Below are 23241 nucleotides of genomic sequence, written 5' to 3' on the forward strand. Positions count from 1 at the left end.
TGCCCACATAATTATCTGAACACCCATGTCTGTTCGCTTTTTCTTTTTTGTCACTCTGCAGACTGAGGAGAGAAAAAAGAAAAAGGGTTTTAGTTGCTCACAGTCCCTAACAACCTGTTTAAAGCTCTCTATATTTAATAGGTCTAGCCTGCTTCATGACTTCTAAGGGCTTAAGAGTCAGACTTCCTACAAAAACAAAGACTTTAGTTTTGATTGCATCAACTAGAACAGCAGAGCATACTCTGGGGCAGAGTCTCAACTCTCAAGAAATGCCACTTTACTATTTGTTTGAATGTTACAGTAACAATTTACAGCAGTAAAGAATGAGCCCTCCAGCCTTTTCATTTCTGCTCTGCAGCTCTTTTGATCAAGCAATTATATTCTAAGCACCTTTTTGTGTAGCAATTCTCACATAGCATGCTGGAGCCAGTGATCAAAGTATATAAAGATTAGATGCAACCATAATGCCGACCAGTACTGCAGAAGGGAGGGAATGAGAGTGAGGGCTGCATGGTGCCACAATCTATCTCAAGTCAGATATACCCCACGTGTTGGAAGGGGGGATTAAACCCAGTTTCCTGCCTCCCTCCTCTATACATCCACCCCTAGATACAGCACAGTCCAGAATATTTTCTAAACCATCATCAGCTGTGTAACATAATTCAAAACAAAGTCATGTCTTCTGTAACACTTGTCAAAAAAAAAAAAAAAAAGCCCCTGTAAAACCCTTCTCGCAAACTTATTAGGAGCTGGTAAGCACTGAAACAAAGGACAGTGAGAAAGTAAATTCTCCTTTTCCTTACTCTTGTAACTGATGTAGAACAGTGCTTTGTGCCAGCAAACAACTAACAAAACAATGCAATAGAGCAATGAAAAATCAGAGCATCAGCTATAAAGATTATTGATAAAACTTATACTTCATAGTTGCCTGCCATGATGAGTTTAGCAAACTTCCGTGATCCTGCAACATTGCAGCGTTCGCCAATATTAACGAAGTTGGTGTATGGCCCAATCCTGAATGGCTCCAGACCTTAAAAAGATATTTTTGAACACATTTGCAAAAAATGAAAATAAAAAACTGCAAGAAAGACAAAATCCCTTTTCTAAACTGTGAAATAGAGATGTCTCTCTCTTTAAGAATAGTGATTTCTCAGCACATCAAGACATGCACAAATCTAATGAGTAACCAGCAAGGAAATGCAATGAAACCATTTCCAACACATATGCCAAAGGTTTCTATCCTTTCTCAGGGACAATTAATAATTTACCTGACTCAGAAAATAACAGCTGATTTGTCCAATATAGAAAGATGTGAAACTACGATTCTTTGGGCATCTATGTGTATGCACATACATGCCTTCTCTCAACTTCCAACTATGTTATCTCTACCACCACCAGAGAAGAAGCCCACTGAATTGACTGACAAACAAGGACAGCTCTTAACCACGTACCCAAGTTCACAGAAACAAGCCAAGTGAGACCCTTGGGTAGCAGGCAACTCAGGGGCAAACAAACCTTACATCAGAACAGAATAAGGTAATCCATGAAACCACAGGCCAACCATGATTTAGTTAATTTATGGTAAACCCATTTGACTTTGAGATTAAAACACCGGACCAAAAAGAAGGTACTGTTTTACTTGGATACATGGCGCAAAGGCTTAAAAGAAGGCCTGGCTGAGGAACACACAGATCTAGACTTCACTAAAACACAAGACTTTCTAGACCTGGATGTATCGCTGGAACAATGTCCCAGTATGACTGGATGGACATCTGAGGAGACAGAAGGCAGCTCTCTCACAGCAGGTGAACAAGGATCTTGTCCCAGCTCTGCCATCAGCTGTAGTAAAATTACCCGATTTCTTTACACCAGACCCTACCCTGTTGCAAACTGAGGATAAAGATACTTGCTCACCATTAGAAAGTATCTGAGACTTGCAGAGTAAAATATGCTGACTTGGTTATATTATACAAGTTTGTAATAAAATATTCCATTAATCCTTTGGCCAAAGCAGTAAGATTTAGATCTGGTTACACATCCATAAGCTTGCTGGATTCAGGTAGAACCATAAACTCATAGCTCCGTTCACGGAATCACGGAGTTTTTAGAGTTGGAAGGGACCTCTAGAGATCATCTAGTCCAACTCCCCTGCTAAAGCAGGATTGCCCCGAGCACATTACTCAGGACTGCATCCAGGCGCGTCTTGAAAATCTCCAGAGAAGGGGACTCCACAACCTCCCTGGGCAGCCTGTTCCAGTGCTCTGTCACCCAGAACTGTCACTGTCCTGATCAGCAGAAAACAGCAAATAAATTTATAAAGGAAGGCTGCATGAGTTATAAAGCTCAAACTGTTACATTCCATTTTACCTGACAGTAGCATGTATCCTTGGGAGAGAGAAGGTGGAATGCGAGGCTTACAGGATTTCACAGCTTCAGCAATTTTCCTGAGTTACAGAAAGGGGAAAGGGAAGTTTTCAATTAAAATTAAACCACTCCAGATAAGACTCAAACAGAATATACTAGACATATATCTATACCTCTAATTTAGCCCTGTAGCAGACAACTAATTAGCTAGTTTCACTTCGTGCAGCTAAAGGCAAAAACATACTCCCAGAAGATCCTATCATAGCTATTTGCAGGGAATGTAGAAAGCTGAAGGTTTATCAAATACAGAACATGAGATACCATGTCAATAGGATACTTGATGGATATCAGAACCAGTCCTCAACCACACTGACTTTTACTGTATTCATGATTTGCTGAGCTGAGCAATTGCTGATGATTGCAGCAAAAAAAAAAAAAATCCAAAAACAAAAAAACAAGGGACAAACATTGTTCTATGCTGAGCCACATTTCTCAGATGCCAGAATTACTCATGCTGTTCACATTCACTTTTTCTTCACTCCAGTCAGGAGTGACACAGTGTCATGTTCACAGACTACCTCTTCCCAGTTTGTATCAGGGTAAAAATGAATCACAAGGGCCCCTTCTCTTTTCAAGACCAGGTGAAAAAGGGAGGTTTTCCCACTGACCTACTTCCAGTGCGAAAGATATGAAATGCATCTTCTGACTGGCCAGGACTAACACCAGTTGTACAGCATTCCCAGATCTCCTGTTTCACACCCACACACCTTCCTTCTACCATCAAAGGAAACTTTAAGTTTCACCTTGTGGCTACAAGTGCCAGAAAGAGAAAGAACGTACTGTGTAGGGGAGCAGAGATGGGAAGTCTATTCTATCCAATGGTAAAGAGGGAAGAGTAATTCTGAAACAATTTTAGATGGCAAAACAGCAGCGGTACAATCCTTGTTTGAACCATACCTCTACTCATTCTTCATGACACACACGGCTGTGAAAGCCAGTTTTTTTCTACTCCATATATTGCTGCTATTGGCATTCAAGTGATCCATCTTTTCAGGAAACTTAAAGACAAGCCATGGACTATTGCTCCATGGAAGCAGCACTTAATTTACATCCCAGTGCACCGAAAGTTGTAGCTCATGAGGTACCTGATATGTGCTGGTGTAGTACCACAGCAACCTCCAACTATGTTGACCAAACCATCCAAAGCAAAATTCTGTAAAAGGGAGGGAAGAGAATTTTGTTTCAAGGTAATAAAGGTATCTTTTATATATTTTTTTTAGATATATATTTAAATTTTTTCCGTATGTTAAGCAATTCAGGGGTTCACAAGAAAAAAAAAAAATGAAAAAACAATCAGTACTATTTTTTCTCCTTAGGATTTGTTTTGAGATGTGGATTCCCAAGGCTAACCAGCAATTTCAACACCTAATTTTAGGAAACTACATTTGAAACTGGCCTATTTTATACTGAAGCCGCAGATGAAAACTTGGATGAGTATCAAAGACTAGTCATACTGTATTATAAAAGGGAATTAACATGCAGCAGATACTTCGTTCTTGCTGACACACTGCAGCTTCAGCCACACAGTTCTGTCTTGCACAGATCAAGTGGCATGTGGAAGGACACCCTGCACTGGAACACCAACATCAGCAGTTCCTAACACACACAACTCTCAAATTCTGCCAAGTTCATAAAAACCGCTCAGCTACTGAACAATTCCCAAATGTAAAAGTAAGAACATAGGAGTGCAAATGAGTAACATCCACAGATCAAGCTGCAGGAAAGCTACTGTGTGTAGGACATGGAAGTAATTAAGGTTTCAGAGTTTCCTAAGTAGTTTCTCCTAACCTGGTATCTCAAATCACTATCATTCAGCAAATTGTCTATAAACAATCCAAATGACATATAGAGCCATCTGAGAAAAAAAACAACAACAACACAAAATACTGTAACAAATATGCATAAAATACAAGCAAAGAATTATTGTCTGTTAGTATGTCAGATATGACACACTCGTGAGAAATATTTCATACCTTTATATGCTTGGCAGTCACTTCTGGAGTTTCATCATAACCACCAAAAGTATTGGGAAGACCTTGAAACATAATTTTTCTAGTATTACAATTGGTTTAAAGCCCGCAAGAACAGAATTAAATTCCATAAAAGACATATTTAAAAGTAGCTACATTTGTTTGAGGACTAAAATGCCTCATCACCTTTTCAATCATTAGTCAATAGATTATTAATTATGCAAGAGAGCATTCTGGGCTCACTGTCACAGAACTAACAACAGTTACTTTCAGCAGTTTAAAACATTCTTAATCTCTTTTTAATAATAAAACAATCATCTTTTCAAGCTAATTCAACTCTATTATTGCTCATGAGATGGAATGGTTTAGTTACATTTCATCTGCCTGTAAGCATAGGAACACGTGCACCACACACCTGCATTGGGGTAACAGATGATGTAGGCTGTTGTACATTTTCCAATTGTTTCAATGAATGGTCGCATTTCAACTGCTCCTAAAGCACAATTTAAGCCAATACTAGAAAATAAATTTTCAAAAATTATTTTGAGGTAAAAACACCTTTGACACACCAAATAGATGAATGTTAGTGCTGGCAACCGCTAACTCCCACAATCATCTAGAACAAAACCAACCTGATTTCCAATTCCTTTAATCATCATCATCAATACAGCAAGACTGTGCAAAAGGAGAACCCCCAGGTGGAAGAAAAGTGCAAGGGAAAAGGGGGCTGGACTGAATTGAACTGGGAACAGTAAATCAAGATTTCATTTCAAAATCCAGGAGTAAAGAGGCAGCATTTTGACAGCAACACGATGGCTCTGTATTTTCTAGGTGAAAGAGAGAACAAATGGAATGAGAATGACAGACTGGAAAGGAGTCTTGTGCTACAGGAAGAAGTATGAAAAAGGTTGAAAAAGTAAGACCTGCTTCAATCTTCTAACTCATCATTTTCTTTTTAAATTATACACAAATCATGTCAGCCTTGGAAGAAACCACGTGACTCCCCCAAGATGCCTCATGGCAGCACCAAGCTTGGGAAACTGAATCTGCTACATCTTAGTAACAAGTCAGCACTACAGCAGAAGTACTTTTGCATGAATAAGCTTCTCAATTTTACCAGTATATGTCATACAATCATGTTTTCTTTCATTCAATGACAGATACATAAACATGACTTGCACTCCAAATGTCTACATTGATATTAAAAATGGAAATTTCTCTTTCAGAAAGTATGCAAGAGATCTTTTACATATGTTTCCTGATCTCTCTGCACCACTCTAGAAACCATCTTATGAGCACTGCAAAACTCAAAACACGCTCACAATGCTGCTGGAAGAGGAATATGTAAAAAAGCTTTCCCCTTTCCTGAAATAACGGTCTCGGAGAGGATGCAAGCTAACCCCGAAACAGGAAGGGATAACAGTCACATCTCCCAGCTAAGTGAGCCACAGAGGCTGCCTCAGAGGTAGCTATGTTAATAAAGTGCATGTACGCCCACTAGTTTCCCAGAGGTCAAAAGCAATAAAGCCCTGCACAGGACTGGAAGCACAAAATGGATTTTGACTTTTCTCCTGTTTCCAAGGAGCAGGCAGGGGCTTGGTAACTGCACAAGTAGTAGCAGTAAATGCTTGCAGCCAAATTCACTTGTTGGACAGAATGACAAATCCTTGAGATCTGAGAGGCTCACATCACCATCCAAATCCTGGGCCTTGAATATCACACAGTCACATACCAAGACCAAACAAAACACAAGCCCCTTCTTCCAATAGCTTAGGGGTGTGGGTATTTTTTTTTTTTTTTGGCAGGGGGGAGCGAGGTATATGTTAGTTTTTTTCAAACAGCATAGGGGTGTGGGTATTTTTTTTTTTTTGGCAGGGGGGAGCGAGGTATATGTTAGTTTTTTTCAAACAGCATAGGGGTGTGGGTATTTTTTTTTTTTTTGGCAGGGGGGAGCGAGGTATATGTTAGTTTTTTTCAAACAGCATAGGGGTGTGGGTATTTTTTTTTTTTTGGCAGGGGGGAGCGAGGTATATGTTAGTTTTTTTCAAACAGCATAGGGGTGTGGGTATTTTTTTTTTTTGGCAGGGGGGAGCGAGGTATATGTTAGTTTTTTTCAAACAGCATAGGGGTGTGGGTATTTTTTTTTTTTTGGCAGGGGGGAGCGAGGTATATGTTAGTTTTTTCAAACAGCAGCTCTACCTGCATTTTTCTAATGCATCTCATACGGACCATTCTATTTAAATAGAAAAACTCTAAAAGAACCCCTTTATTGTCATTTCTGTATCCAGCATTTACATACATTTAAATCCTTCATACAGATCCCCTGGATACAAACAGCATGCACGGGGAATACACAATTAATTACAGCAATGAGGTTCTGGAATTTATTTCAAAGTAGGGGCTCATCCCCCAGGATTTTCAAAGCAAAGCAAGGTAAGAATAGTTAACAAGATTGTCCTTATCAAATGCAGATGAATACAATGTATTTTCTACTGTTAAGTCATTCAATTTACAAGCTTCCAGCTCACACTCCCCATGCGCTTTTTTTAAGCTCTCTCCTATATTAGGCAGCTTCATTTCTCCCTTCCACATTTAATATCCATCTGTATCTGGTTCTGAGTACAAACTCACCTGCCACTCTTCACCTCACCCTGCCAGAGAGATACTGTAAAAGCAGGCAGCATACTCACCAAAAAAGCACTTCTTGATATTCTCACCTGACTTACTGGGTACTGGCCCTCCATACTGCCTGAATGATTACCCACTACAGGGGCTGCTGACCAATATATCTATGAGCACACCATCCAAGCATTACCTGTTTCAAAACTGCCAATTCAAACTAAGCACAGACACACACATTCATTCAGAAGCAAAAAGCAGCTTCTGTGGCCAGTATCATCTCCCCACAGTGCTCAACAGCCTCATGAAAGAAAACATTTGAAAAAAGCAAACCATTAACCATGCCTTAAAAGCCAGCAGCTTTGAAACAGATTGCTGGTATGCTATCACGGATACCCTAGTGTAATAACCATTACGCCCTCATCTTAAAGATCGCCTCCCTCCCTTGCTCATTTCTTCACAGCAGTCACGCATCAGCTCCTGTGAAAGGTAAGGCTGCAGAGTGCCCTTGGGACCAGAACACATTAGGGCCCTAAACTCTGCATATGTCTTCTTAATGCTACCACAGTAGAAACAATCACAGGATCCGAAATAAAACAAAAGGAACTCATGCCACACCTGAGCACCTTTCACAGCAAGCACCTTGCCACACATCTTTCAGCACTTTCTAAGCACAGTTCATGAGTTTCTTGCTACTACCTACATCAATTGGACATAAAGCTCACACATTTTAGGGGGGGCTCCAAACCAAACTGACTTAAGGACAACACATCACCCTAAACAGGGCATACAAAACCCAAATGGAAACATGTGAACATGTATAACATGGTCCCTAGGATACTCAGCTTTTTCACCACCCTAAAGGCAGTCTGTATCAATTTGGCAACAGAAACAACATTAAATGCAATCTGCTGCCACAACTAAAACCCTTCTGCCACAGTGCTGTACAGTAGCCTTCGCATAAATGGGAAACAGGCCCTAAGCATTCAGACCCATAAGATAGCTTTTTATGAAATATGGTTTAATAAATTCTTGATTTCTGCTCCAGTGCCCTTCTCTTCAGAGGCAAGAGAGTTATGAGCAAGATTATCTGAGACAGACTCATGCCAAATACGGATCACTAGGCTGTGATGTTGAGAGAGGAGTCAACTACCACCCTGTTCCAAGAAGCTCCATATGTTACTTCTGGAGCACCGTCTGGTCTGGGAAAGTGGAGCCTCAAGGGCAGTCAGGAAAGCTGTGAATGCAGTCTTCTGCTTTTGTATCACAGAGATCACAGATTGCGCGTTTTAGCTGGAATTTTGTTGTAAAAACAAACAATGGCTCATCACAATGTGCATGGCACGCACTGCTAAGAGTGAATTAAATGTTTTAAGTTAGAATATTCTAGGAAAAAACCACCTATTTCTAGTGTAAGTTTTTGTGTGAAGAACCAACCTGAGAGAAGAAATGGTAAAGAGGGAAGAGAAGGCAAGGAGGAGGTAGAATACGGCATAAAAACACAGAAGACTAGAGAAACGGGGAACATTATTCAAAAATTAACATGCAAAACCTTGCACAATGACCAAAATCTGCTATAGTATGCATTTTCACAGATCTTAATCTCATATTTATTTGACCTTTCCTGCCTGAACAGAAAAGAATGCAAGTAAATGGAGGCATCAGGAACTCTCAAAACAATGCACATCCTTGAGAAAAACACTCAGGGAATATATACATTTGTAAGACTTCAGTAAAAAGAACACTGGAATGAAATCTTATGATTTGCTTTTTCAAGCCACCCCAAAACATTCTGAGTGGGCACTGCTTCCCTCTAAGAAAGATATGTAAGCACTGCCCATACCAGGAATCAGCTCCTTGCGCAATCTGAGACAGTAGGAGATGGCAAACTACAGTTTCAGAATTTTTTTTTTTTTTTTAGTGCTTTCACCTAATTGTGATTTCAGCAGCTGTTGCAAACTCAAAACCCCAGATTATTTAGAGCAATGTTTTAAAAATTCAGCGTTCTTTGGAAACATAATTTCGGCTGAGGGAACGATAGCAGAACATGTTAGCAATACGCGTGATTAAATATGATCACAGTTAGTATAGCTTCCACTTAGGTGCAAGCAAGGGGTTAAAATAGAAAAGAATCACAATTTACAGATAACTTACTAAGAGAAAGACACTTACCAAAGTGGCTTACTGTGGGAAACACTAATGACAAATGCCTCTCCTGTCTGGCCTGAGAGGGTACGTCCACTCTTATCCACAATAGTTCCCGAAACCTACATATCAATTGAACATAGAGAATGGAGAAGAATTAAATTAACAATAAAAACAAGAACTTAAATGGCTGAATTGCTAGAATTCAAAGCAGAGGGACCTATGCTCCACTCAAAGTGATGAGGCAAGACTCAAAACAGAAAAATTAAACCCTTCCTCCCTATGAATGTTTAAATATTTAGCTAGGTGAAAGGCAAACCTTTGACCAATCTTCTTTCTCCCTCTCTCTTACCTTTGGAGGAAGAAAAAGAAAAAAAAGGAGAAGAGAAAAAAAAAAAAAAAAAAAAAGAGAAAACTACCATGAACCATTCAGCAGCTAGGTAGCATTAGTACCACGGTATGGTTCTGATGATGGCATCTGAACCAATCTGCAGTGGTTACCTGTTTAGGCAGCTATCAAGCAGTCACACTTCCTGTTCTATCCTCCTCATCCTCCCTACTTCCCTCTTTATGTTATCTCAGGTCTCAGGACTGCTATTAGGTTGTTTGGTGGTCGTTGGTGGGGGGGCAGGAAAGGGAGGGCTGGCCTTAAAAACAAGTTACTCATTTTGCCACCAGGGAAACATCAGACATTGCAACTTCATAGTGGAGATAGAAGTCTTAACCTGCATAATTGTACCTCCTAAGTACCACAGAGAGAGAGAGGTGCAAATAAGACATGTCTTGACCCCAACTAACAACTACAAAGTTGAGAATTCAGAAGACATTTGAAAGAGCCAGGAAAGGCCTCCCAAGTCCACAAATCTTTCTGCAGAAGATGGAATGAGATTAGAAGACTCCATGCAAAGATAAATCCATTATTTACTCCAAACCATGTTCTAATATTGATGCTAATTTCCTTCAAACTACTCAGTTAAGGGAGGTGACCAGTGGAAAGTGAGTAGAGAATAAGACAACCAAGTTCACTGACCTCTCTGTTCAGGACAATGAAGACAAGAAGTCAACTCTACATAATTAGTAAACTCTAAGTGCTAACTGACTTGAATGATAAAAAAGTGGAAACTCATTGCTGATAAAGTTGTGAACACAGGAAAAATTCTAGAGAGTGACACCTCCAAACTAGTCTTTACTACTCAAGAAACTAATCTGAGCAACAAAAGAAAGTTTTACAAATGCAATTTCAAAGCTCACTAGCAATAAAGTAAAACTTCAGGAACTACAAAGAAATAAATGGATGAGGCAGAGAACATCACTAGGCTACCATACAAATCCCTGATGTCTGCACTTTGACTGCTGTATGCTATTCTAATTCCCCTCTGACTTGAGGAAGTGGAAAACAAAAACGTGACAAGAATAGCGAATGAATGGTACGGAGCAGCTAAATAGACAAGGACTCTTCAGGATGAAAAAAGATGACTAAAGGAGGCTCTCACAGAGGACTATAAATGCCATGACTATGCAGCAAAGGGAACATGGAACAACTGCTCACTGTCACTTTTCAGACTCAAGTGGCAAGACACAAAAGAAGTTATCAGGGAGAATGTCCAAAAGTAAGCCAACTTTCAAACCAGTGCATTCAAAAACTGCAAAAGTTACTGACAGATTATTTTGTGGATGCCTGGGTCCCACACAGGTTTGCACATAGGTTCAAGGAAGGAGTAAACACATTCAACAAAAAGGTACGAACAGATACAAACTTCAGATCAGAAAGCCTGGGCTGCAAACTGCAGAAAACTGGAATACATCAGAACTTTCAAAACAAGTTTATTCTTTTTCTATATTCGTTCCTACACATTCATGACTGCCCGCTGTCAGAAAAAGACGTCAGAGAAAAAAATATGGAGTTAGACCTTTTCCGACTTCAAATGGCCACTCATATTTTACTTGAACATATGGCAGAATTTGCTTAATTTCATCTTTGAGGATAATAAGAACGAGTGCTTCAAGACAGCAAGCCCAAAAAAAAATTATGATCAGACCTTTTCCTGTGGAAATACACAGAATGAATACACACTGCAATGAAGTCATTCCTTAGTCTTCAGGTTGATAAGCTGCACAAAGATACCCAAGGCTGATTTCATAAAGCTCTTCACATAAGTTTTTCCTTTCACAATCATGTGAAAAAAGAACATTTCCAAGACACTTATTTCCTTAATTTCAAAATGTTTTAATCAACTGCCATCTCAGCTAGTTCACAAATCAAGCTTAAGTATATGTAAAATATTAAATAATATGTACTTACAAATATGGGTCGGGGAGCATACTCTTCTTCAAACAACGTCTGGAGTGCAAAGAGAGCTGCCTGCAGAAGAGTAAGTTGCAAAACATTTTTAGAGTTCTTCAGTTTGTTGGGTTTTTTGTTTGTGTGGGTTTGCCTTTTTTTTTTTTTTTTTTTTAGTATTTTTTACAGCTGGAAAACAACAACCTGGAAAAGGCTGTTTTATCATTCTACCTGTTTGCTAGCAACCAAAGAGTCTTCATGTATTAAGTAAGCAGTAGCTGATAGCTCTTACAAATACCATGTTGAATTTCCTTAGGTAGTACACCAAATACTTATATTACTGAGTATTTTTTTTCCAGGAGCCCCACCTTGGCATTGGCTGTATCAAATATGGTTTCCACTAACAAGATATCAACTTCTCCATCCAAAAGTCCTTTGGCTTGTTCTTTATAGGCTTCAACCAGTTCATCAAAAGCTGTAAAACAGGAATGATGCTTATATCATCTGGAGGTATCTGCTTCAAGACCATCACCTAAGTTAAATAACTTGATGGTTACAAATACTTACTTATGTTCCTGTAATCTGGTCTCTCCACAGATGGCGACACAGACAGTGTCCTGTTTGTTGGACCCATAGCTCCAGCAACATATCTCCTAATTCCTAAAGCAAGACGCAGGGAGGGGGGGAACCAAAACAAAAAACAAACCAAACAAACAAACAAACAAAAAACACAAAACAATCAGGTTACCTCTGGTTTTACAATGACAGCCATGTCAAAGTAAAAAACCTCCAAGGGCACCGAGACATGTGTATCATTCAGGGATAAAGAACTATAAAACAGGAAAGTCCAGCCTCATATCAAGAGTTTGATCAGCACAAGACTCCTCAGCACAACTGACTTGTCCTATCCAACAAGATGTTCAGAGTACACACGAGACAAAAGAACATGTAAGAAAAAGGCAATTGGCTCAATTAATTTCTCTTGTAAGTATCATTTGTCTCTGATACAGGAAGCTTCATTCAATTACTTTAAATGCACAGCATAGACCTGTCCTGGCATTTTTCACTAGATAACCTGATCTGAATATTCTGGCAGGTGTTCATAAAAAAACCCTTCTTTTAAAGCGTATTTCAAATAGTGCATTTTTATTGCATACTATGAATCACATCAGTAAAGCATTATCTGGACAGCACCAGCAGCACTGTTAGCCTGAAACACAGTTTGATGCCAGAATACAAGAGGAAATTATATGTCTTTGAAAGACAGCATTGTCTACAGCAGTGTAAATGAGCTATACCCCTCTCACATAAAGTCCAGAAGGTAAAAGACTGGACATTTACAGATGATGGTCACATACTAAGCACATTCCAGTAGCTGTTGAGTAAAGTCAAGCCACGAGACTTAAAACTAGGAATAACTGGTAGTCGACATTTACCTACAACCAGCTATCTCAATTCTGTTGTACAAAGATCTGTGCCATACAAACCTAAGTAACTTATAACAGTCCCTGCTGAATTTATTTTCTCTAAAACACACCCAGAAGATATGTATCACCTTGTCCTGGTTTTGGCTGGGATGGAGTTAATTTTCTTCACAGTAGCTGTTATGGAGCTATGTTTTGGATTTGTGCTGAAAACGGTGTTGACAATACTGAGATGTTTTAGTTACTGCTGAGCAGTGTTCACACAGAGTGAAGGACTTTTCTGCTTCTCACACCGCCCCACCAGTGAGTAGGTTGGGGGTGCACGAGAAGCTGGGAGAGGAAACAGCTGGGAGAGCTGATCCCAACTGACCAAAGGGATATTCCATACCACGTGACATCATGCTCAGCAATAAAAAGCCGGGGGAAAAGGAGGAAGCGGGGAACATGTTTGGAGCTATGGCATTTGTCTTCCTAAGTAAGCATTACACATGATAGAGCCCTGCTTTCCTAGAGATGACAGAACACTTGCCTGGTGATGGGAAGTAGGGAATGAATTCCTTGTTTTGCTTTGCTTACATGTGCAGCTTTTACTTATTAAACTGCTTTTATCTCAACCCACGAGTTATGAATGTTAGCAACATTTCAAAGACTGCAGCAAGACAGTCAAAACCATGAGTAAGAAATTAAAATAAATATTGCGTACCTGTCTGAGCAGTTACATCATCTGCTGCTTTTCTGGCCACCTCTGCAGACACTCTGTTTAACCGATACGCCTAGAACAATTACAGAAATTTACCAAGTAGCCTTTAGTTCAGTACAGCATAACTTATCCTCAGAGAAACACACCACTTCCATTCAGTAGCTTGCAGTACACTCTGAAGGCTCCCTAAGCCATACAAATACATATACACACTATTACAAAACTTGAAAAGGAACAGCTCTGTACACCTCAGCAACAAGAGTTACATGGCAGGTCTCATCCCACGTACAGCCCAGCCTACAGCTACTAATCATAAAATTTCATTCTGTAAGGTACTAATTAAACCCTACTGAAGTCAACAGAAGCTGAAGAATAGGACTTGGAGGACAAAATTAACCTACTTCTAAATTCACTTTTTATTCAAGTAGCATATTTCCAAGTATTTTCTTTCACATATTTCTCAAATTCTCAAAACACAGAATAGGTATGACAAATGCAAGCTTGAAACGACTTCTACGTACACCAGCACAAACAACACAAAAATAACATCCAGGAAAAAAGAAGTTCCATTGTGGCATTTGGTAAGTTGGAAGGACTGAAGCAAAACATCCCTGTACACAGAACTGAGACATTCTGGAAACGCTCAAACGAAATCTAGGACAAACTATTATTGCCTGTGCCTTCACGAACAACTATGATTGTCACACACAGCAAGTACAATTGTCTACAGCCGTGGAAATGAGCTACTTCACATGGCTATTGAGACAGCACGCAGTCAATAAACAGAATACCAATGGACCCTGGGACTAAGCTAATCTTCGCTGCTAAGACAAAAATCTTGATTAACGTTTTAATGCATAGTTTAGCATTCTTACCAAATGCTCAAGGCCATAGTCAGCTTGTGCAACTCGGGTGCTGCTGAAAGTGTTAGTTTCAATGATATCAGCGCCTGACAGCAAGTATTCCTGCAAGACATGAAAGAAAAAAGATCTCCAAGACCTCCAGAACTGATATTTGGAATGAAAGTAACCCAACTATTTTGTCTTGTTCAGTTGACAAAAAGTCACAAATCATCTCCTAATTCAAAGCAGACCATACTCTGAAAGCCTTACTCAAATGTACAGGGCCAAAGTAGTAGAAGTGTTCCATGTAACCAATTTTCAGAGTTTCAGTGTCAGCCACACTTTCTATTAACAGGTGACATTTATAGTCACCTCTGCCACTAGTCCAGCAGCTGGAGCACATCCTAGATTTTTGCACAGGGACATGGTGGGACATAGTCCGCTTGCCATCAGCACGTGAGGGCTGCTGTGGGCAGACTCAGAAAAGGCACCAGTTAAACAACAACAGAGGACTAGAAAATTTAAAACATTCTGAAGGGAGCTGTACAGCACAAGAGCATACTGGGACAGAATACAAACTTAGAAGAACTATGTTTTGTGCAGACCACATTTAGCGTTTAACTAATGGTCCAGATTCACAAAACAATTAAGCCTTCTGCTCCAGTTTGGTTGCCTAATTCCCACTGAAGTAAACTGAAATCAATGCAAACTGAAATTTTTTTTCAGATTCTAGTCTGTGCTTTGATAACCCCTATCAGTTGCCCTCCTCCCTCCCTAACTCCTCTTTTTGATCAGGTTAACACTTAGATGACCCCCAAATATTCAAGGAAATCAAGACATTCTAAGTGCTAGTAAGTGAAAAATACTGATGTATATAACTAAAATATAAACCACTCAGATTTTCCTATAACAAGCAGAAGAGTTCAGCGGGTTCAACAGGGCAAACAAATTCTTGTTCTAAATGACATCAGAAAAGAATTAAATGTGCTTTAAAACACGTTTTGCTGCAAACTAATATGCTTTCTCTCAAGTCCTCCTGGATACATATGGAAATACCTGCAAATAGTTATATGAAAATATACAAGTTCTTACATGTACACTAATAACCAAGGAATAAAGTTTCTGAAAATCCTATAGACCAAAGATGTTAAATGTGTACAGCTTTGTACTAGCTTTTGTTTAGTTCAGATCTGTCATTTTAGCAAAAGCCCTTCAACTTTACTGTCTACCACTGTAGAAGGAAATAATACGCTCAAAGCAGGAAGATCATTTTTGCCTTTGGAAATACATCACCTCTCTTACCACTGAATCTTACTTTGCCAGACAAGGTACAGCTAACATTTACTTTTCAAGTTACTGCTATCTGTGAGATCTGGCTCAATGGGGCATTAAAAAAAAATCCCACTGACCATACATATAGCGGGATTATAGTTCCTTTGTAGAAACATTTTCATCTATTTCAAGTTCTGTCCAATTCTCAGAAGAAATAACCACTGGCAGCTATATAAAATACAAAGTCACCACCCATGGCTCAGAAAGCACCTGATTCAAAAGCTGCTGCAGGCATGGGGACTGCCGCAGACTTGTTCTTTTCTTACACTTCCTAAAGCACCTACAACTGGCCATTGGAGGGACTATAGCAGGCTGCAGTTGGTTTGACTCAATACATTCATTCTCAAGTCACATCACTATTGCTCTGTTAAACCTGCAAAATTCAACTGTTAAACCAGCTTACCCAATTAAAACCCCAAGCTATTATAAATTCCAAGGTTCACAACCACTGGAGCTCAGCTGACAGTCTAGGGACTGAACTCAATCTACAAATATTTTGACCCGGAATTTTTATATGTCAAAGACTCTGATTCTTTTCAAATCATCGTTCTTAAAAATCCAAAGAATGACAGTTGGAATGTAAATATAAAAATACAGATTACATACCAAATTTAACAAGCATAAGCCAATTATGATTCTAATCAATGAAATACAGATCTTTTGAGTAAATGATTGGAAAAACCCAGAACAGATGTGAGGCTTCAACTGAATACCAACTAGCTGCAACGCTATTGAAACATTCTAATTAATACAGTAAGACCTACAAATGCCTGCAACTCAAGATATACAGGACTTAAGAAGTTGGTTTTTAAAGTCTAACCGAACATAGGAAAGTAATAAAATCTGTTTGCAAATTCCTAATGTTTAACCCTAGACTGTTTTATTCTCTGGGCCACGCATTAATATTCTAGGGAAAAAATGAGAATATGGAAACACATAGACTCATTAGGAAGCCCATATACTCATTAACTACGGAGATGCCTGCTTCAGGCTGCCACATTTAACAGCTCTTTAATACACAATTAAAGAAACATGCATCTAGAATTCAGATGTGTCCTACTTAGACATATTTCAAGCGCTGGTTGAGTAGAAGAAAAGGAAAGAAAAATGAAATAAATCAGAATCTACAATTAATAGAAATGCACCAGGGACATACGTCAAAAAAGGGTTTAAAATAACACTGCCTGGGTGACATCAGGAACCAAGACACAAATGCTGTGCTCACACAACCAGAAAAGTCAAATCTGCTCATTCTTTTTCGCATGGTTACCTAGTACTCTTTTCCCTATCCCCAAAAGACACAGAAGAGCGAGTAGCCTGTGGCATGGAAAAGGGGAGCACAGCAGCCAAATTCTCCTTCCTTCTCTTGTCAAGAGACAGAAATCAGAACCACCTACCTTGTGTATGTCACAGATTATATCAGGTTGAGTTATACTGAGAAGGTCATTATTGCCTTTCAAAGGCCTGGAATGATCTTTAAATTCATGCCCTCGGAAATCCTCTTCTGACAGGGCATGTTGCTGGATCATGGTACCCATGCCTCCATCCAAAACCATTATCCGCTCCTGCAGAATTGATTCAATTTCATCTCCCACGCTTTTCTGGGGACCTGCTGTAAGAAAACAAATCCAATATTTAAGCACCTTTGAAATTCCCATCTATACACTTGTGCCACCTGAGCTCTTCCCATTCAAGAAACAGAATAAAATAACTAATCCTCTACTGAAATCTAACGGTAATTGGTTTACTTCACCTACAGCTCCAATCACATGATGTCAGGTAACAGCAGCATCTATCTAAATAGAATTAGACCCAATTGGTCCTTCATCTAAGTACAGTCACCTGCACACAGGCAGCTGCAGGAACAAGAGTATCAAAAGTTCACAAGGGCATACACCAAACTCTCTATATAAACTTGCCTCCAACACTGAAAAATGCACTAACTTCCACTACAGCAACATTTGAACAGCAACACAGAGCTGCCTCAGTACTAGACACTGTACTGTAAGTGGTACGCAAGTGCAATCCTTCACTTAAAAGAAAATCTACTTTCATTGCCTATGCCACAATGTTAAAGAGAAATAAACTGACCAAACAAAAACAATTCTTCAACAGAGTCTTTCTAGAATTAGAATAGTAAATAACAATTTTGCACTTCTGTTAGTGAGCAAACGCCAAGATACACCAACAGATAAGAGCCAGGTTTTATTTTCTTTTGCACAAACACAGCAAGATGTTCTGCTCTGCAACAATGCCAGAAAAAAAAAAAATCAGGCAAATCACATGCTAATTATAAGATATTGGACAGGGTAAGTCTAATAATGACTGAAACAAAACTGTAGAAATTTCAGAGCCATCATTAGGAATAAAGATGCAGTACTGTAATGCTTTAAGATCCCAAACAAAGACCATCCCAAACATCAAACAAAGCCAAAACTATAATCTGAGACTTTAGAAATGAAAAAAAAAAAAAAAAACCAACAAAAAAAACCAAACAGCACAAAACCTAAAAAACCCAACAGTAATCCTACTTTTCCTCTTCAGAACGTAGCAGTATCATTTCGGAACAAAGACACACTTAAATGCATATAGAAAAATAATTAAACAGCCTCTTTACCAAAAAACAATTTACAAGAGTCGGACCCCACTTATCTTTCACAACTATGAAGATGAATAATGTGTTATTCTTCATCTCTCTCCTTCATTCAGTTTGGGCTTACTCACTTTGAATAAACACCTGTTTTGCATTTTGGTCATGAACTATCATTAACATACTTGTAAAAAAGAATGATTTCTGAAGCACAAAAACATCCTTACACCTCATTACAACGTATGTGCTGTAGTACTTAAAAGTCACTGTCAAGTGCTAACTGATTTGACTTTTTTCCTTCTTCAGTCTCACAATGCATCTTCTGTTTTGACATCAGTACTGTTAAAAAAGAATACGCTGGAGAAGATGAGGCCAAGAGTAAAGTATTACAAGGCTACACTTATACCAACACTCTGAAAAAACAGCTCTAAATCAGAGCTCTACTCTCAGCAAGAAGAGAAACCAAATAAAATTTGCTCTATAACAAGTATGAAGCATTTGAAGGGAGATTAAAATACCAAAAAGCAAGCTACCCTCACTTCAAGTTGAAAGTGTTAACACCGTACAGGCAAGCTCAGCAGGTTCTTATACAAGAGGCTTAAACCTACTCACATTAAACCATCAAATTATTCATGAAAATAAAATCAGTCCTTGAGCTAAAGGCTTTCAGAAGCAAGACCCAAAAAATTATATCTGAAAGTACAACTGCAATGCAGACTCCCACAGAGCATAACTCACGTGCTTTGCAAGAGCTACAACCCAATGAGATGTATGCATTAGAGCTTGCTTTTGCCTTAATGTAGCCTCTAAGTCAACTCCTTGTCGCCAAGAGCTGCAGCCCAGACAGCTGCGCCGGGCCACTGCAGCACTCCCAGAACCAGTCCTCCTTTCTGTAGCTTTCTGCCCCTTTTACCTACGTGCTTCCCAACTATCTTCTCATACACACTGGGAAGCAAACAAAGATTTACAGTCACCTGTTTGGTTCTAAATCCTGCACCTCACGTAATCTGTTTTGCTGCCTCTACAGCTTGCCTTGCTGAACAGATGCGCTTCAGTGTACGGTTTTCTGCTCACAGGAGCACAGATTTATGCCTCGTCTCTGCTCCTAGCTCTGTGCAGAGCCTTATTCTGAAGAAGCTTTCCAAATCTGTGCTGCTTCAGCAGCTTCTCAAAAAGCTGCAGGAAATACAATGGGAATCATGAAGGTGGCGGTCAGTGCCAGAGTTACACAGACTCTACATTTTACAAATGGATGGCATAGCTCCAACCCCACCAAAACCCAATTTACCTGTCCCTGCTACGGATAACACTTGACTCTTCTTCCATTAGGAGCCTGCACTACTTGAAGCCATGCTCTGGCACACTGATGATGCAATTTTCAAGTTAGAAACAAAGTGTGCAAACTGGTACAAAAAGACGCCAGATATCAGAGAGGATCAATTCATAAAGGCATGCTACAAAGTGCTGAACTCTGCCCTTGGGAGAAAAGTAGGAGGAGGCTGGGGGTTACCTCTGCTAAACAAGTACCATCATCTTAATTCAGCATTCAACTCACAACTCTCCAGCATAGACAGGGCGCAAGAGTTTGTAACAGAATAAATGAAAAAGTGTTTGGAGAAAAATCAGGTCAGCTTTTTGTGTGCGTGTGTGTGGTGGTGTTTTTCTTTTTTTGTTTACAAACCCTGCTCCTACCTCTGCTCAGCCAGAATCTGATGAAAAATTTGTTTTATAAAGATCACTGGTGAGCTTTGGGAAAAAGATTCCCTCTTCCATTCAGAAATGTCCATAGCTATAACAGAAACAGTAGCAAACCAGCAGTGGTAACAGGAGCCCAGACCAATTACCTGGATTTTACACTCTGCTGAAACTTAAAATATAAAGAGCATTACCACAGAGTGTTCTAGGGCTGGAACTAGTGTAGCAGATGATACCAAGACAGAACAAAAGTGACCCAACAGCATTGGCTTAAAAGCCAATGGGATATGCAACATGGAATAAGTCATAATATTCTACTTCACTTCCCCAAGGTAAACATTCTGGCCTGAGATCACTTGAACAAGAGAATTACTAGTCTGGAAAGGAGAAATTAAATCAGCTACAACAACTTTTACCCCATGTAGATGTTTCCAAGTAAGTTTGCATAGCACACAAGGTGTCCCTCCAGTGAGCTGTTCACCCCTAGTCAGTCTACCACTAACAGTTATAAACTTTGCCCAACTGTAACCTAATATTTTCACAATGCGGCAACTTAACAAATCAAGATAAGGCAAGATGAGAGTCCTTGATCTCCTTATCCCAACCCAACCCACATATGCAGAATTGAAGCGAGAAACGCATGTTCTCTACAAGAAACAGGACTTCAAAGCTTGCAATTTGCTTAAAAACACATTTTTCTGATGCCTGTAATGATTCTCAAAAAGTGTTTTTTTATTATTTATGCATTTCTATTAAAAATGTATTCTTAGTATAAAACCGTCTGGCATACTTGGAAAGGAATAAAGGATTACAAGTTGCTTCCAAAGCTTTTAACAAAGGATCGACCCAGCTGTGACAGTATTTTCATCACGTTAATGTGAAAGAACACAAATTGAAGAACTACAAAGAGCTACAGGCACTTACAGTACCACCTATTTCCTAGGTTGACCAGGTCTTGTCCTAACAGGTTACAGGGCCACTCCACGCCTGCACATCCTAATTTAGCAAACCAGCATTGCCCCACACCAGCTCCAAGCAATGAGTTTCAAAAAACTATTATGCAGCACACAGAAATTACAACAGTAACTAGAAAGCATGCTTCTGCTATGAGTCTGCCACTGACAGCTCAGGACAACCTTAGCACTACTTGCTGTTTAATTAATGACATCTTCTTCAACTGGATGCGCTCTAGCCACATTAAGAGTTTCAGGAACTGTAGCAACAGATGGCAGACAGGTCCTCTACAACAGTGGGCAGCAGCACCCTATTGCTAAGTTATTTGCTACCCTGCGTACCCAAAGAGAGAAGCACTGGATCTTACCACTTCACCTTGGGTACCTATGGGCATCTTACTGTTGTTTTCTGTGTCGGCACTTATCTTAAGAGTCATTCAGGTCTTCCATAATAGACAGACAGACATTTGTGTAGCTGATGCATTTCCAAAGTTAGCTTGAAAGGCAAACAATAACCACTGAAGTCCCAGAATAACAGAGGAGGCTTGTTAGTTGTGTCCACCATCTCCAGCTACACATGCAAATCCCAGGCTCAGAGAGCTTGCTGTGTTATAACCACAACTGTCCATCTCCCGACGTTAAACTGTTCACAACAGATTATTAGATATTCATTACAGGTAGGAACCATGGGGAAACAAACCAGCGTCCAGACCAGCACGGTCTTGTTTTGTGGCACTCCCTGCTGTTGAAAGGCTAGGGAGAAGCACTTCGCTCTGCTTCCTGACAGCCTGCTCCTGAACACAGGTCCTCTGCATCACTGCCAGATGTACACTCCATCATCTACTGCCTTCTGCCTGTTCAGTGGGGCTCCACAAACTTTTGCTTTCATCTAAGGAGAACTTTTTCCCCAGCTGCCAACTCTTCCCAAGCTGCTGCTGAAACACCCTCCCACATTTCCCATTTCAGCCAAACCCATTCCGTTCGGCAGCAGCAGGGCGGTCACTAGCTATGGCTTGACCCCCAATGGCACGTGAAAAAGGGCAGGGCAGGGCAGGTCAACATCATCTTTACCAGAAGAATCTGGAAAAACCTCAGACCACAAAAGCTGAATATGGAGCAGGTGCCGCACGCAGCTCTGCAGCCAGGAGGAGCGCGGGCCTGTCTGACAAGCTGAGGGACACAAGGCTGGGCTGAAGCACAGGCTCAGCAGCAGGCATTCCCTCAGAAATATTAAAAAGGGAAGCGCTTAGGTTCTCTGCAGGCAGCAGTACTGCTGAAGGCGGCTGCTGACAGAACTGTCCATTTAAAAATACAGTGTCGATTAGCAGCGAGTTTTACTTCCCCTCCCAACAACTTCTGTTTAACTCGCCAAATGGCAAGTCTGGCTTGGAGCCCCGGGGCCGCTGGAGCACACCCATTCCCCACCACCAAGCTGCAGCTTCTCACTCAGCTGGGTGCTGGGTTTATTTTATTATTACTATTTTTCCGGCTTAACTGCGTCCGGCGGGGCGGCGCGGATGCCACAGCACCCTCCAAACCCCTCTAGGTAGGGCGAAGCCTACCCCAAGGGACCGGCTCAGCCCCGGAGCGGCCGGCGGCGCCTGCAACAAGCGCCCCTATTCCCTACCGCCACCAACACCGGGCCGGGGCGGGGGCCGCCCCTTGGAACGCGCGGCTCTCACGGAACTCCAACGCTGCGAGCAACTGACATCCCCTCCCCGCCCACACGCCGCCTTCACCCACCCCCCGCCGCCCCCCAGCGCTCGCCTCCGTTACCCGGCGGGTCGGCGCCCGCGGGCGCCATGCTGCCCAGACGTCACTGCCGCGCCGCGCTGCGGGGCTAAGGGCCCGGGGGCCCCGCGCGCAAGCCGTCGGGCGGGCGCGAGCGACGGGGCTGCCGCGTCAGCCCCGTGACGCGCGAGCTCCGCCCACGAGCGCGGGCAGGAAGCGCGTGCTGCCCCCGCGCGGGGCGGCCGTTGGTGCCGTTGGGCCGGGGCCGGAGGCGCGGCGGGGGCGGGGAGGGGCACTTCTCACAGGGGCAGGCTCACTGCCTCAGGCTCACTGCCTCAGGAGAAAGGCGCGGGGCTGCGGGGGCGCCCCTCAGGCGGCGGGACTGCTTTCCTCCCGCCGCCTGAGGGTGGCGGCTCTGAAACGTAGGGCTGGACGGGGAAAGCAAAGCCTGGCCTTCTAAATGACTGCCCTGACGTGAGGTGCCGGTAGCTTTAGGTGCCCCGGTAGCTACTGGGCGATGCTTTTGCCGCGAGGC

General features: G+C 41.1%; 1 protein-coding gene across 1 annotated transcript in view; it reads right to left on the minus strand.

Moving 5' to 3' along the window:
• Positions 1-22779, minus strand: part of MTR (5-methyltetrahydrofolate-homocysteine methyltransferase) — a gene marked incomplete at its 5' end in the record, with an annotated part of 54605 nt that extends 31826 nt beyond the window's left edge. Inside the window, 13 exons of the mRNA XM_082480701.1 lie at positions 918-1030; positions 2368-2444; positions 3510-3577; positions 4398-4459; positions 4810-4910; positions 9186-9280; positions 11461-11520; positions 11808-11914; positions 12007-12099; positions 13567-13636; positions 14439-14528; positions 17135-17349; positions 22719-22779. Coding sequence (XP_082336827.1) covers positions 918-1030; positions 2368-2444; positions 3510-3577; positions 4398-4459; positions 4810-4910; positions 9186-9280; positions 11461-11520; positions 11808-11914; positions 12007-12099; positions 13567-13636; positions 14439-14528; positions 17135-17349; positions 22719-22779 — 1212 coding nt within the window. The remainder of the gene's footprint in view (positions 1-917; positions 1031-2367; positions 2445-3509; positions 3578-4397; positions 4460-4809; positions 4911-9185; positions 9281-11460; positions 11521-11807; positions 11915-12006; positions 12100-13566; positions 13637-14438; positions 14529-17134; positions 17350-22718) is intronic.
• Positions 22780-23241: the final 462 nt, after the last annotated feature.

The sequence above is a fragment of the Vanellus vanellus genome (assembly GCF_965231255.1).
Source record: "Vanellus vanellus genome assembly, chromosome: 3".
In the NCBI taxonomy this organism is placed as follows: domain Eukaryota; kingdom Metazoa; phylum Chordata; class Aves; order Charadriiformes; family Charadriidae; genus Vanellus; species Vanellus vanellus.